The sequence below is a fragment of the Centruroides vittatus genome, unplaced genomic scaffold, assembly GCF_030686945.1.
Source record: "Centruroides vittatus isolate TY-2023 unplaced genomic scaffold, ASM3068694v2 scaffold_1444, whole genome shotgun sequence".
In the NCBI taxonomy this organism is placed as follows: domain Eukaryota; kingdom Metazoa; phylum Arthropoda; class Arachnida; order Scorpiones; family Buthidae; genus Centruroides; species Centruroides vittatus.
Genome location: NW_027122679.1, coordinates 2,601,959 through 2,618,967, shown reverse-complemented (window position 1 = coordinate 2,618,967; position 17,009 = coordinate 2,601,959). Strand labels below are relative to the sequence as shown.

General features: G+C 33.5%; 1 protein-coding gene across 2 annotated transcripts in view; it reads left to right on the top strand.

The window, feature by feature from the left end:
* The window catches only part of LOC136987109 (cytoplasmic aconitate hydratase-like), a 53,070-nt gene extending 36,474 nt beyond the window's left edge, over positions 1-16,596 (top strand). For both annotated transcript variants that reach the window (XM_067284776.1, XM_067284775.1), the window contains 16 exons: positions 1,107-1,246; positions 2,769-2,940; positions 4,139-4,239; positions 4,319-4,435; positions 4,508-4,667; positions 5,765-5,900; positions 5,981-6,065; positions 10,007-10,163; positions 10,234-10,298; positions 13,547-13,606; positions 13,996-14,100; positions 14,208-14,350; positions 15,239-15,386; positions 15,459-15,581; positions 15,843-16,028; positions 16,089-16,596. In XM_067284776.1, coding sequence (XP_067140877.1) covers positions 1,107-1,246; positions 2,769-2,940; positions 4,139-4,239; positions 4,319-4,435; positions 4,508-4,667; positions 5,765-5,900; positions 5,981-6,065; positions 10,007-10,163; positions 10,234-10,298; positions 13,547-13,606; positions 13,996-14,100; positions 14,208-14,350; positions 15,239-15,386; positions 15,459-15,581; positions 15,843-16,028; positions 16,089-16,202 — 2,012 coding nt within the window. In that variant the 3' untranslated portion in view covers positions 16,203-16,596. The remainder of the gene's footprint in view (positions 1-1,106; positions 1,247-2,768; positions 2,941-4,138; positions 4,240-4,318; positions 4,436-4,507; positions 4,668-5,764; positions 5,901-5,980; positions 6,066-10,006; positions 10,164-10,233; positions 10,299-13,546; positions 13,607-13,995; positions 14,101-14,207; positions 14,351-15,238; positions 15,387-15,458; positions 15,582-15,842; positions 16,029-16,088) is intronic.
* The last annotated feature ends 413 nt before the right edge of the window (positions 16,597-17,009 follow it).

Sequence of the window (17,009 nt, the reverse complement as noted above, 5' to 3'; positions counted from 1 at the left end):
CTTCTTCTAATAAAAACTGCCAAGCAGTGGAGAGATTCCTTCCTCCTTTGAAATTAATACATGTTGTGCGATCGGCTTTATAAATTTCAATCTCCTCCTAACCGCCGGTTATCGGTTTTAGAAGGTATTTAATTTTTTTGTTTATACAACCCAGTGTGGGAGAAGCATTAAACATAAATCTGTCAGATGCTACAGTGTGTCGTTATTTGCTATGATACAACAAAACTAATCTCAACAGGAAGAAACATTAAGTAAAACTTTAAACTTACGGAAAGACAGAATTCAACTATTTTATAGAAGAATTTGAATATTGAAGAGAGTTTATATATAAACATCTCATAGCTCAATGTTTAATAATAAGCCAAATGGTTGCCGTATTGAATTGGGCTATTTTACCGCTATTATAATTAGTAATTAAATTCCGAGTAATTAGAGATGGCACCTAATGCCTACCTCAGGTACCAAATTACTTTGAATTTAATTATTAATAGTGGCGGTAAAGTAGCCCGATGCAATACAGCAATTGTTTGGCTTGTGAGAAGAGTCTGATTAGTCGAATGATATCTGATCAACACAAGTTACTTAAACAATGATCTTGGGGAAAATGAAATATGTTTTTCAGAGCCATATAGTCCAATTGCAGCTTGCGAGCCACGTGCGGCTCTTCTAGACTTACTGCGGCTCTCATTTATTTAATTATAATAATTAAGCATACAGGAATAAGTATTCATTATATAAAATATTATATAAAATACAGTTTCAATAGAGTGTGTGGTTCTCGTATCTCGACGTGTGGCTCCCGTCATGACAAGGTTTGGCCAATTCTGCTGTAGAGCACATAGCAGATGCATGCGAGACAAATGTATTTTAGTTCCGTGAGGAGGATTGTTGTGAATGATGTGTTCCAGGATGTTTTCGAAAAACTGTACACCCACTGGATGAAGTGTGTTGCTGCAGATGATGAATACTTTGAGGGTAATGTTGTCTAAATGTATGCATAGTCAATAAAAAAAACTTTTCTGCAAACCTTTTGAACATACCACACATGCATGTAACTAAGTAACAAATTAAATACATTAATAATCATATTTTTTATCATTTATCAGGAGTTGGAGGAATAGAAGCAGAAGCGGTAATGCTTGGACAAGCCATAAGTATGATGCTTCCTAAAGTTGTCGGCTATAAGTTAACAGGAAAGCTCGATCCACTCGTCACCTCCACGGATGTCGTTTTAACCATAACAAAAGTAAGAGTTTTCGCACAAAATGATAAAGATCCATTGGGTTGTTCGGAAAGTAATTTCGTTTTTTTCCATGGAAAAAAATCAATTTTCTTTATAACATATAAATATTTTATTGAATTATATATTGACCATTTCGGTCAAATACCTGTTTCCATCTTTCTGGTAGCAGCATGATTCCACATTCATAAAAGTTTTGATCTTTGCTTACAAAAAAACTGATTCAAGTGATTTTTGACATCCTCGTTTGAAGTAAATGTTTTACTGTTTAGAAACTTTTGTAAAGACCGGAACAAGTAATAATCTGAGGGTTCCAGATCTAGCAAATATGGTGTGTTTGGTAGTACATCCCATCCAAGCTGTAACAGTTTCTGACGAGTTACCAAACTTGTGTGAAATTTGGCATTATCATGGTAAAACACTATACCTTTTTTGTTGATCAATTCTGGCCTTTTATTTTTGATGATATTACTCAATTTGTTTACTCGACGGCAGTACACTTTTAAATCAATTGTTAAATTGTCTGGTGAAAGCTGAAAAAGAAAAAGTTTCTTAAAATCCCACCAAAAGCCTCTCTCTAAGAATATGTGGAACCCATATATTGAGCTTTGAAACGAAATCAATTCATTTCAAGTAATCATAAAGAGTTCAATTCAACAAATTTAATCTCTTAGTAATTTCATGTGTTGTTATTTGGCAGTTTGCTTCAATCAGTACCTTTATTTTGTTTTTTTTGGCTTCTACTGGCCATCCAGAATGAGGTGCATCTTCAATAATGAAATTGCCAGAACAAAATTTTATAAACCAGTTTTGGCGCACTGCACTGTCTTTCTCTCAACACATCTTCTCCATACATGTACCACAATTTTTTTTCTTGCTTGAACAGCATTTTGATTTTTTGGTAATAATAAAGCAAAATATACCGAAAATGATCCTTTCGATTTTCCATATTTGACGGGACAATTTTCACTAACAAATACTGGTACATATAAGAATTATCTCTTCCACAACCTTTAAACTTCCGGTACAAAAATTTGATGGGACACTGGAAAAAAAACAATTGTACCGAATCAAACAAAATTTTTTACAAATAAGCCTTAAAATGTCAGCTGTAAAAAATATATAATGAAATTGGCTGGTAAAAATACAACTAATTCCTCTAGTAATAAAAAAAAAAGAAATTACTTTCCAAACAACCCAATGAATTTTGAAGTTAAGATCTATAAAAACTCTTAAGTGATTACTAAATAAAATTATAGTTGCCAAAGACAAATCTAAGTTACCTGTTCTAGAAGAAAATCTTGTTAATTTGAATAATTTTATAATTATTTTATTTATAAATTTGGATATCGATGGGATTGAAGGGCAACAATAAGTTATACTAAACATGAAAAAATTCTCTCAATTATTGATAGTAATTGGATTCACAAATATTATTTTGTAGGAATGAGTGTTACATTTCAAATGAAAGCTTTGTTTTTGTTTATTATTTTACGATCAATTTTAAAAGACATTCTTGTTTGTTTAGCACCTGAGACAAGTCGGCGTTGTCGGAAAATTTGTGGAATTTTTCGGCCCCGGAGTATCGGAATTATCGATAGCAGATCGGGCAACAATTTCTAACATGTGTCCCGAGTACGGCGCGACCGTCGGCTTTTTTGCGGTCGACGACAAGAGTCTGATGTACTTAAAACAGACAGGTACTGTTTTCTGTATTTTATTTCATTTTTATATTGATATTTTATTAAAATAAACGATCGAATATATTCTACAATATGTATTGTTACTCTGGTAAAAACAAATGGTTTCACGTTTGATCTTACCGGAGTAGTGATATTTCAGTTTGAAAGAGTTTACTACAGTATTTTAGAATTGTGGAATATTTCAAGAACTATTAATTTGGTTCTAAGATAGATAGGGTTGCCATTAATGACTTTTAGTAATCAAACTGAAAACTGAGACGTTTTTTGTATAATAGATTATAATAAATAGCTCGACTTCTGTAAAGAGCAATGTTTGTATAATTTTTTCTTGATTAGTCTTACGTCAGAGATAAGACTTGTAAATTGTGTGTTCGTGAGTGTATGTACAAAGCTACAAATTAGAAAGAATGTACTCTCGTTTGTGCAGAAATACCGTACAACTATCGTTACTGTTTGTGTGGCAGTATGCCAATAGAAATATGTCTCCATTGGGTAAATATGCACATGATGTAACGTATTCTGTCTAACTGAGTCAAAATCGATGTTTTATTCAGAAATTGCAAGACAGAATACATTATGCCGTTAACACTACACTAGATCATTATTTGGAGCGAGACACAATTAACTTAAGTATGCACACGTCTCAAAATTGTGTCAACTAATGTAAATTGATGTGTTTTTGTATTTAATCAGAATATTGCATTTCTATTGTGTACTTTTACTCAATTATAGAGCAAAAACATCTGTTTTCCTTGATGTACAGGGTGTCCAAAAAGTTAGTTTGGTGAGAAATTTGTAACAACATTAAATTTATAAGTACAGCATTACATACAAGACCCACTAGTTGTGTGCAATACCATACATATGACTAGGTCAACCGGTATCTAATGGACAACTTACAGGTCTTGTAGGCAAAACCGTATATATAACTTTGTCATTAGAAAATTTCTCACTAAGTAGCTTTTTGGACACCCTGTGTCAATCTAAATTAAGTAAAAACAGACTTATACACTTTACCCAAATGCCACAGAAACATTATTGTATTCAATGTAGACGTCTAAGAATTCAAAAATGTTACTGAGTTGACGACGATAAATATCAAATAGTTTAGAAAGTCTATGATTATTCATTTATCATTATAAATTATGTAGTTTTAATTACTAGAACTCACGATACTACTATTTATATTTTATAGGCAGAGATGAAAAAATGCTGCAATATACAGAAACTTATTTAAGAGCCGTAAAAATGTTTCGCAATTACAACAATCCTAATGAAGATCCCATATTTTCTGAAGTATAATGTTTTTATTCTGTTTTTAAACTATTAATGACTACTTGATATGAAATGATACATGGATATATTTATTATTCAGACAATAGAGTTGGATCTGGCAACCGTGGTGTCTTCTGTCAGCGGACCGAAGAGACCTCACGATCGTGTTGCCGTTAGCAAAACGAAAGAAGACTTTTTGAAATGCTTAGAAAATAAGGTTTGAATATTAATGTGTATTGCCATTTACTCGTTTAAAATTCTTAAAATTTAAAATAATTCTTTTTTTTAGGTTGGTTTCAAAGGATACGGTTTACCTCAGGAAAAACTAGCCACTACCATTCCATTTATTTTCGACGGTCACGAATATACGTTAAGCCACGGTTCCGTAGTTATTGCTGCAATTACCAGTTGCACAAATACTAGTAATCCTTCCGTCATGCTAGGAGCAGGTATACTAATTTCTTCCTATAGAATTTGTCTTATTTAATTCTTATTTTACAATAATTACTTCACAGTTATTACTTCTAAATTATTTATAATGTATTATATTGTACCGATATCATACAGAAAACATATTTCTTTGGTCGTAAGACACCCTTGATTCTAAAAGGCACAACAATTTCAAAATTGAATTTTAAGATTGTCTATCTTACTTTGTAGTAATAATAAATAAAAAGCAGCATGGCTGCCAGAAAATAGACCACCTTTAAAATGACAGAGAACAATAAATGTAAAAACTAAGAAATAATAATTGTACAAAATGATAAGTTTTGACTTCAGAGACAGACCTGATATCAGAAAAAAGGAATGTTGGATGAGAGCCAAATGGATGGGTTGAGAAAATATTACAACGTGAGAGAACATCCATCAGAAGGTGACAGATGAATATGTAATTAGGAGTAAATAAACTATTAAAATAGTCCGTCAAAGTAGATAATTTGCTCTCTGAGAGAGGGAAAGTTAAGACAGGAATGCACAATTTCTCACAAATCTATAATGGAGAAGGTTACTAAAAGTATAAAACAATGAATATACTTTAAGAGAATCATGTAATCTTGAGAGTCAATACCAATTTATATGATTAGACTGGTAAGAAATGAGATCAAAAATTTTCCTTCCATAAAAGAAATTTTAAATAAGTGTTGGTAAGTAACAACAAATTAGAAAAGTTATGAAAACAGGTTGTATTTTATGGTTATTTCTATTATCTTCCTTGCGTATACAATAATTTTTTTAATATTGTATCATGACATCATCATGAAGATGTGAATTAACTTTAAAAATGAGTTTTGCCAATAGCAAGCATTTAAATTAAACTTATTTGAACCAATGCAACCATTTGAGCGGTACTACCAAAAAGACTTTTTGGTACATAATGTGCCATGCGGCTTATTTTGTATTTACCATTGAATGTTGTTTTTGAAGTTTCGTTTAAAAATTTCCACAAACTTTTTAAACTATTTAATTCCTATTAGTTTTTAAGAAATGCATTAATATGATATGTTTTTATTTAAGCAATAATTAACGTCTATAACTATGCATCTAGGACTTCTAGCAAAAAAGGCCGTGGAAATGGGCCTCTCGGTTGCTCCATTTGTTAAAACCAGCATGTCGCCTGGAAGCGGAGTTGTAACTTATTATCTGAACGAAAGTGGAGTCACACCTTATTTGGAAAAATTAGGGTAAGATATTTACCTATTGTGTAAAAGTACTTATATTTAATTAGTTTTTTTTTTTTATATCATCTTTATGTTTATTTTAGCTTTGATATTGTGGGATACGGATGCATGACTTGCATCGGAAATAGCGGGCCGTTACCAGAATCTGTGGTCGAAGCCATAGAGAAGGTAATTTTTTTAAAATAAATTGTGCTTAAAAACACAAGTTCGTATACAAAAAAAAAACTGTCCTATCAAGTAATAAGTGTTTTTAGTGAACGTACTGTACATCTTTAAAACTTGTTAAACAAGTATCAGATAAATGAAACAGTTTTGCACAAATTAAAATAATTTGCGAATAAGCTCTTACGGATTTAAACAAACTAAAAACATAAAACTATATTCATTTTTTAAGATATGATATAAATAAATCATAAACTTCTTTATGGGGAACTGCTGTATTAATGTTTAGTATTCTCTATAAGCTGAACTCTACGTGCCTGCGAAGTCTCTCTGGTTACTCAAAAAATCCAGTTACAACTGATCAAATATCTTTATATTTTATTTTAATTATATTTGAACAGTTTTAACTGGATTTTTTGAGTGACCAGAGAGACTTCGCAGGCATGTAGAGTTTTGCTTATAGAGGATATTACACACAAATCAATCAATCAAAATAAAAGTAATATATACAGTAACAAATTTACAACAAAAGTTGAAAATACAAATGAATATGGAGCATTTAATTTTCATTTTCTGACTTCCAGTCCTAATCACCAAGCTTAAAAAAGTAAGTAAAAACATTTTAAAGTAAAATATGACATATGATAAATTATTAAAAATGATATCCAATTCAATAAAGGATCTTTGAAAGATCTTTCTGTTTATCTCATTAATTATTTAATATACATGATCATAAAAAAAGACCCGGTATTAAAAATCTTATTATTTGAATACTGATTGTCTTGACATAACAAATTCCCTGATGGATTCAGTGTAGTTTTTTTAACAAGTACTAGTTCTGGTGCCATTTTAAGTGGTTTTTAGGCCAATTTCTAGATGCATTTTCCAAATATGCAACAAAAAATATTAATGAGTTTTGGCTAGGCCAGGTATGCCCACAGTTTGTGGCCTTGGCTAGGTCATATTGAATTCAAATGATTAATCAATGTAAAAATTGTTCTCAAATTGACATTAACTATTCTGAAAACTAATTAAAATCAGAATACGGTACTGAAATATTCCAATTGTAGGTGTCTTGCGTGTCAGGTAGAGAATAGTAGTTTACGACAATGCTACTAGATTATATTGTATAAGACAATGTAGTCTAGCATACAATTATGCCCCATGTCACATAAGACACTATACAATGATTTCAACAATACGGCTGGGAAGTGCTAGAACATTTTTGTAAGCAGTCTTTCTAGTGCTTATTAGTTGTTTGCTGCTTTAATGTGATTTGGCAAGTTCACACTTCCAGACATGATGAGATGGAATAAGTTGTCACTGCATGGCTCAAACATGACCCAGACTACTTTTGTTACAGAATACATATATCTTGCTGTTGCACTAGGCTGATGCTTGATTAAGGGTTGCAGTTTTTGGTATATTAGTGACATTCCTTGCTACCCATTACCATATATTAATTTGAAAGTAAAACTTTTATAAATGATAATGACCCATCTTATTTTTTTAAATAAACTGAATAGAATAGCTCTGAAGCTATATAATACACCATTTAATATCCCAGAGGTAACCTAATGTAACATTGCATAAAACAATGAAATACCTAGGATCACTCAGTTATAGGCCTAGACTTTGGAAATGGACAAAAGTAATATGAATGGATTGGTTTGCATTGTGAGGTGCGCAAATACCGTACACAAAGAAGCAGAAAATTTTAAAATCAAAATCTTTAATTCGTGTAACAGGATACAGGAAATTTTGTGGGATGCCAGCAAAAAAATCTCTATCCCCGACAGGTATATATATTAGTATAGTTATCGACAATATAAAGGGAATACCGACATAAGTTTAAATCTCGCAACGATTTTTTTTTTTTTACAAAATAACCAGTCTACTAAGAGTAATTAAAGTATATGTATATCTTACAACTAAACTTATAATTAATTATAATTAATGTAGGATGATAGATAAACGTAGAACAATAAAGGAAAGAATGGAAAGAAAAAGAAAGGGGTACCCAAATATTTTGGTGTTATTCACGGTGCTATATATATATGTTGGACAGATCACTTCTTAATCACGAAAAATGTCAATTTCTTATAAATAAATAACAACTAACCCGTTAGAAAGCTATACATCCACAAGAGCCGAATTATCGGGCTAGAGTTGGCTATTTATTTATATTTATACGCCTTGCCGGGGTTGCGATGGCCGGTTGAGTGCCTTGGGAGGACGTGGGCACTTGATGTGTCCCCAGCCGGCATTGTAATGACCGTCGATGGTCGTCATGTTAGCTTATTTATACTGGAGGAGGCGATCGGACTGAAGGTCCGGGTAGCGTAACTGGTAACGTGTCTGCACGGATAGCAGAAGTTGCGGGTTCGAGTCCCGCTTCGGGCCGATTTCTTTTCCTCCAGTTCCAAATTATTAAAATTATTTATTTAATTTAATTATAATTATTAAGTTTAGTAAGAGATGGCGCCTAACGCCAAGCTCTAGTGCCAAATTGTCTTATTTATTATTTATTTATTATAGCCAACTCTAGCCCGATAATTCGGCTCTTGTGGATGTATAGTCAATTTCTTCTCTAAAACATGGATTGCTTAACAGACTTGGACGAAAAAATACTCTTGGACGTTTTTACAATCAGGATTTTCCTTCTTTCCCTCATATCTCTTTGTTGTCTCCATGCAGTTCCAAAAACGTGGTGGAGAGCTACCCTTTGCGTGTCTTTCCTCGTCCAATCCTCTCCAAAGAATGAACACTTGGTCCCCGTTCTACCCTGAAGGCCACATACCGACCCATTATCCTTAAGAGACCGCCTGCTGTTACGCCGTTAAGCACCGGTTGGGAGAAAATTCCAGGAAGGGAAGATAATAGTAATAGGAAGAAGAAAGAAAGGAAAATATATATTCTAATATAAAATTAAATACAACTGTACAATAATGGCATTTAGCCACAGCATTAACAGTTAAAGTAAAAATAAAATTCCAAAATAATTGACTATGCATTGGTAAAAAACAGATTTATTGAAAATATTACGAGCAAACAAACTATGTAAAGGAGATTAATAAAAAACATGAAAATACATTAGCAAAATACATCAAAGTTATAAAAGATTCAAACTATGATTAATTCAAATCAAGAACAAAACCAAAACAAATGTTCAAAAACATTCCTGACAATTGGAAAACTTAGATTTAACTTAAAAATTAACTCTCCAAAAACCAACAAAGTAACTCAGAGTAGATTTTGCGTTGTTTATTAGTAGTCTAAACTGCCTAATTGTCTCACCAAAAATGCCAGACAATCTTTTTCATAAATCAAACTATCTTGAACTCTTCTCACTTGTACCCAGAAGTTCATTTCATTATCTTCATTGTCTCTAGAGTTTTTATACACCTTTGTGTGACTATCACAATTGACTATGCCACTCTGACTCATTTACAAAAATATAAACTAAATTTCTTTTTTTTTTTTTTTTTTTGCAACCTTTCAGTTATAATTCTTTCCAATCTTTCTAAAAACAAGGTTCTCTGATTTTTAAAATCAGTAACAAAAGGATTAAGAGAGAATTCTTTAACTCTATTCAGAGATTGCTTAATCTGAGATGCCATTTATAGATTGGCAATATTGGCATCGAATGTCAGTGCTGTTCACAGAAAGGTTTTTTCATTAGTTTAGAATTTAGTGTGGGAAGGTGTGGAGTTTTGCCCTTTTAACAAAATAAAACATTCAGAATAAATAATGACTAAATAAAAGCCCCAAAAATAAAATAACATTCAGACTCAACTCCTTACAGATAGTTCAATACTAAAGATTTTAAGTGAGTTTATATGCAAATTTATATCTTGATAATTTTTTAGATTTAAAACTAATCAAATTACTCCATTTAAAAATAATTCACAATCATTAATTTTTATCGAATACATTGTTTTATCCAGGGAGATCTCGTCGTAGCCGGCGTCTTATCCGGAAACAGGAACTTCGAAGGACGTATCCATCCCAACACGAGAGCAAATTATTTGGCCTCGCCTCTTTTGGTGGTGGCGTATGCAATTGCAGGAACGGTGGCCATAGACTTTGAAAAAGAACCTCTAGGTAATAATCTTTCTTTAAAATTTATATTAAATGTTTGATTTATATTAAAATTTTTGTTAATATCTGATAGGAAAGGACCAGAGTGGAAATAATGTGTATCTCAAAGATATCTGGCCATCTAGAAATGAACTTCAGGTAAAAATTTTCATTTAAACTGGTTTTAAAACAAAAAAAATCACTAAAAATTCAGGAATATTCTAACAGGATTTCATGTAATAATAATGATAATTTTGGATGTTGCAGAATAACAAATATCTCTATTCTTATATCAAAAATACAATGATGAACAACATATCTTCCTGTCATTTCATTTGAAAAATTGAGAAAAAACTTATTTGGAAATTTAATAATTTTTCATTGTTTATTAAATTAAATTTCTCATTATTAAATTTTAATAATGAGAAATTTAAAAAATTCAAATGTAGATGATGCTACACAACACAATACATCAAATCTATTTTTAAAGTTGTTAATCATTTAATAAATGTTTTTATATAATGTTTCAATTCTATCATTACTTTAAATTTATATATATATCTATATTTGTTGCCTACTATAGGTGTATCTCACTTTAAGGTGCTTTGCTAATAGAGTGAACTCCTGTATAACACTTCTTTTTGCCTCTTGCCCCTGCTGTTTTTCTTTTCTTGTTTATTAATAGGACTTATAATAATGGTGAAGTTTCTGATTAGCAAAGAGAGGAAATCTTAGTCAAAAAAAAAAAATGTGAAAATAATGACAAAATAGCAGTTGAAAATAAAGATGTTTTGTTTTTGACTAAAATTTCATCTCTGCTAATCAGAAACTTCACCAGTATTATAACACACTCTTCTGTAACACAAATTTGTATAGTGCGACGAAAAAATTGCGACTAGTACTCTCACAGAATTCAAGATTTGTCCTCTCGAGGTATAAGTGTTCAACTTCTAGGCCTAGGTTTAAACTCGCGTAAAATTGTCTGATAGCACGTGTGTCTAACACGATTTCCTATAATGCAGAATGTATCCATGTTTTACGAGACTCCACTATACAATACTTTTCAATTATATTCATATTTATTATTTTTGATCTGTGCTCTTAAGGTAGTTTTCAGGACTTTTTTTATTTATTATTTTCATTTTTTCATTATTAAGTGTGCAGTAGTGCTAGATATTTTTATATCTAACACTATTGTGCATTTAAAAGATGACAGTATAAATATATTTTTTGGCTTTTATATGCACTGGCAAGCAAAACAAAGGCTGTGATTTGTTTTAGGATGATAGGTTCTAGACCACTGCAGTAAAGAAAATATCAGCTATATTAGCAAAGTATGCCTAAAAATAGACAAACATTGTTTCTTCTGATGCGGTACAAATGACAGTTTTCTACCTTATTAATGAAAGCTAGTGATTGTTGTCTGAAAAATTAAGTATTGTGAGTTGTTGAGTCTTGGAATAGTATATTAGTGTAGCAAGATTGTCAATAATAACGGGAATAATCTTATTATTTAGAAATTTCATTGAAAAGTGCCAGCATTGTTAGGATAATTGGACAGTTATTCTATTAAAAAAAAATAGAGCATAAACTTTTATGATGTAAAGAGATTCACACATGCCTTGGTTAACACTCACTATTGTTAAAATGAAGTACTAAGCAAAGCAGTGCAAAATGAGGTCATTATAACATTTGTAGTAAATAGTGTGTATAGTAAATAGATCAAAATGCAAATATGAATAAAACAAAAATCTTTTTTTAAAAACCTTTACTTTATTTATTGTAATTATGATTGCGATAAATGGCTTATAGAGGCTTATGTTTTTGCATTTGACCATCCATACAAATCACTGAGCCTTCTTTCCAATTCTTTGAACAAATGGCTGCTGAATGAGTTATTTTTGTCACTAAAAATTTGATGTCGTGATGCTGAAACTTTTCATAAGCATATTTTTTTAGAATTGTTCTTATCGTGGACATTACATAGATGCTTCTTTCAATTTGGCAGACAACACTTAGTGGCTTTCAATCAACATAATTCGTGTAGTTTTTGCATCCAGAGAAATGCTTTCACTTTGCATTTTTGAGCTTTGTCTCTTGCACACTTTCTTTCTAGCATAATACCGTATTTTACGGACTATAAGACGCTATGGACTATAAGACGCACCTGAATTTTGGAGGCAATTTTTCGAAGAAAAAAGTGCGTCTTATAGTCCGTAAAATACGGTAGGCAGACTGATGAAAAATACATGACAGACTGGTCACAAAGAGCCAATAAAATACAAGGACTCAAAATAAATTACTGTGACCGAGCATGTCAAATGAGTCACGTGACATGCAAGTTGACATAGTGCAAGTGTATGATTTAAGATTAAAATGCTACATGTTTTGAGAACAACATTTACAAAATATAAATAAAATCATTGAAAAATCCAAAATACAATGCTTTGTTGCTTTTTGAATTTGTGGCACTGGTCTTAGAGATGCTTAACATATAAAACACTGAGTGACTACTTTGAAGGTTACTTCAGGGGTTGGTAAATACTTTTAAGTCATCAGTTGTAGGTTTCTTCGGAATACAGTAGAGAACCAAAAATCGGAATCAATTGGGGACTGGGGTTGTTCAGATTAGTGATTTGTTCCGATTATCGATTATGTACAAATAAATATATTAACCTGTCCAATGTTCAAATTTTTCTCCGTTGCGTGTCGCTTCGTGTTGAATTTTCGTCGATTTTAAGCCTGACGAAAATTTTTATAATACTAATCGAGGCTATTGTATCGTTAAAAATTATTTCTGCATTTTGTACAAACAAAATAAATATATTGAAGAATATAAAAACATGAAAATTATACTTTAGAAGTAAATCTAGTATCAAAAACGTTCGATTCGGCACGACACAGTCCGACTGAAAATTGTTCCGATTACCGGGGTTCTGATTAACGAGTTCAAACCATTCCTCAAAAGCTTTTTGCAGTCACCATAATGAAAATCATGTAGCAATCACAATAAGTTTCTTTAGAACACTAGAAGAGAGTGTAATTAATGACAAAGTGAAAATTTGTGCTAGCCTATAAAACAACTTCCTAAGCAGATACTTGGTAGTTTGGTACAGAAGCTGCACACATTGTTATGCACTTCTCTTATTAAGGAACTGCAATATATTGTTTTGGATTTCTAACTGTTACAGTGCAGTTAGTGCATAGTGTATATAAGGTTATATAAATACAAAGTAGCAGTCCCTTAAGTAAATTTGTCAGAAATTATAATCGTATAAGTGTTACAGTTAGCTTTTCCCCCTTCCTGTAAATCTTTGTACTCTAGCCCCCATGTACTTAACAATATAAAATTTTTAATATAAAGTTTATCTTAAAACCAGCCATTTATGTTTAAAAAATTGTTTTAGGAAATAGAACGCAAATTTGTGATTCCAGGAATGTTTAAAGAAGTATACTCTAAAATACAAGTAAGTTATTTCGAGATCATTTTGAATTTTCTATTTAATCCATAATTAATGATACATTTATTGAGAACAATGTTATAGAATACATAGACCACATAATGCACTGCGTGTTAAACTTTGACAGAATCGAGCATTCCACTCTGTTTTACCACAAGGACATCAAACCGAAAGTTAAGCTCGAAATCAATATGCCAAAAAATTCTCAAATCGGTTTTTTTGATTATAAAGGAACCCAATCTGAATGAAAGGTGCATTGAGTTGAGCAAGAATTGAATCTTTAATAATATTACCATAATACTTGGTGCATAATTGATAATGTTAGATTTTATTTACATAATTTTTTTACCATTAAGATCTCATTTGTTGTAATGGAAGTTTTTGATGCTTAACAGCAAGGAAATCAGTGTTGGAATCGCCTGGAAGCTCCAGACAGTTTGCTCTTTCCTTGGGATAGCAAATCTACTTACATTAAACTACCACCATTTTTCGACGGCATGGTAAGACCTAGAATAACAATGTTCTTATTTCTTAGTACGAGATTACTTGTATTTGACAAGTGATCTCACACATAATTAATGTCATTTAAAATTATACGTAATTTCAGACAAGAGAGCTTCCATCTGTAGAAAATATTATAAATGCTAGAGTTTTAATAAATCTTGGAGATTCCGTCACCACCGACCACATATCTCCTGCAGGCAGCATAGCACGTAACAGTCCGGCTGCTAGATATTTGGCAAACCGTGGGTGAGTACAGTTATGTTGTGGTAAAATGATTCGACAGGGTGTCCCAAAAATCTCCATACAGTGACACAAATCAAGCCCACCAGTGGCCGAATAAATAAAATCATCAAACACTGGTAGTTGGTCATTTGTTCGTGCCTGGCCGATGGGCCGGCCACCATGCAGTGTTCTGGTTTTTTTTCATGTGTCCTAACACCTAAATAGAATCTGGTTTCCACATAGAAAGTCTTGCTAGAAGTTATCCCATTGGCAGATCACCCATGTGTCCCATTACTCTGTCAATCCACTGAACAAATCTTAATGCTGACATTTTAATGCTTTGTGAATAAAGTTACATTTCACCTTTTGTATGTATGGAAATTTTTGGGACACCCTATATAAAAGTTTGAAGATGTTACTTACAAACATTAGCAAACTGTGGCACTTTTACCAGATTATCGATTGGCTATAAATTAGTAATTAAAGCAACTTGGCATAAGGTAACATACTTTTCCTACTCGCATCCACTAACAAAGCCTTTTAATCGCGGGTCTAGTCGGCAAGGAACTTAACCGAAAATTTTAGCAGATGGATCTTCGAGAATGGCAGGCCAGTGCCCGTAGGGCTTTTAGGCCTTGTTGCAAATTTTAATGCAAATTAAACAATTTGTAGCCAATTACCGGCTTAGCCATATTCGATGGCAAAGAAATTTTAAACTGCCTAATCCGTTTATAAGGGTGGATCAATAAATTACCAACATGGACAACAGGCCATGTTTCTTTGACTGCTTATTTATCGATCCACTCTTATAGTGATGGTGGACGAGAAAGTGGCTTTGTCATCGAACATGGTTTTAGAAAAATTTGGCCAGTCGTTAACATTAATCGAGAGTTTTGTTACACTTTTCTCTAGTTTGACACCCCGCGAATTCAACTCTTACGGTGCCAGACGAGGTAACGACGAGGTGATGCGCCGCGGAACATTTGCCAACATTCGCCTGTTGAATAAATTCATCGGCAAAGCGGGACCTCGTACAATTCACATTCCATCCGGAGAAGAGGTAAGAGCCATGCCTAAACTGAAAGTAACGATTTGTGGCAGCATTTTTATCTCTACCTTTTGGAATTTTCAGATGGACATATTCGAAGCGGCGGAAAGATACAAATTAGAAAACACCCCGCTGATTATCCTAACTGGAAAGGAATACGGTTCGGGATCTTCACGGGATTGGGCTGCAAAGGGACCATATTTACTGGTGAGTGTTAAGGACGTCTCATTGTTTGCAGTTGTGATTTCAATACAAAACTTAATTTGGGCGTGAAAATTAAGTTCTGTATTGCCTTGCGAAATGAAGGAGCCATAAAGACGACTTGCACCTTTTAAATTTGTAAAATTGAGGACAGTAATTCGGGTAAAGTTTCTCACGAAAATGTGTGAAAGTTTTCAAGTGAAAACGTGCTCAAAGTTAAGAAACAATCCGCGGATCCACGGCATATTGAAGTACTGTATTTTCTAGGGTATCAAAGCCATTATCGCGGAGAGCTACGAGAGGATTCATCGCAGCAACCTGATAGGGATGGGTATCGTGCCCCTGCAGTACCTTCCCGGCCAGAACGCCGAATCCCTGGGCCTGACGGGAAAAGAAGAATACAGTGTGGCCCTCCCTGCCGATATGGTGCCCGGACAGACCACCACCGTGACGGTAAGCAGCCCGCTACCCCTCCCCATTTCTGGATCCTCCTTCAATGCGAAATCGTTGCAGGTGGACGGCTCCAAGAAATTCTCCGTTCTGGTTCGGTTCGACACGGAAGTGGAGCTGGCCTACTTCCGCCATGGAGGTATCCTTCAGTACATGGTTCGTCACATGATCGACTAGAAGAATCCCCGCCGCTCCTCGGGCGACCGGACCTTTTTCTTTCTTTTTTTTTTTTTTTGTAATCTGCCCGAAATTTTGTATAAAACCGGAAATACTTGCCACGTTGGTGCGCGAACTTTAGGGAACAACAACAACGCCGACGATTTTTTTTCTATGGGAATCTTCGGTCTCCGTCCCCTCACCACGCTAAATCGAGGGGTCGTTACTCGAGTCGCATACTTCCTTGTAAATTATGGATACCACGATGATGTCTATGCGAGAGAAGAGGACCGAAAACAATTTTTTATCACTCCGTATATATTATATATATATTAAGATGTATACCTACGAGATATTTACATGTTACTTCCCCAGAATATGCTTATATTTGAGGATAAAACAGTTTAGTACGAGACTATGTCGCTAGTGTCTTTTCTTCTCCCCGTTCTTTGTGGTTAAAGAATTCGAGAAAACGGCTGGCTCGTAATCGAAAGGGTCCAAGCGCCAAAAAATCAAATTCGCCGTGAAGAAATGGTCTTGTTGATACAAGCCAAGCCTGGCCATCTTTCTTTGAAAACGTGCCTAGTAGCGCGTGAAGGATCCTCCAAGAGCTCTCTAGATTGCCACTCTTAATTCCTCCCGGCTCGAAACTTCTCTCTCAATTTCCAACGGTAACTGAATTTTTTGGCACTTGGACCCTCTTCACTTGCGGGAGGGTCGTCGAGGCACGGGCCAAATCGGATGTCAATTAATGCGTAAATCCCCGAGTGGTGTTCCTCCTGACCTGCGAAAGTCCATTGGGTAGGATCCTAATGGCGCTTCGGGGAC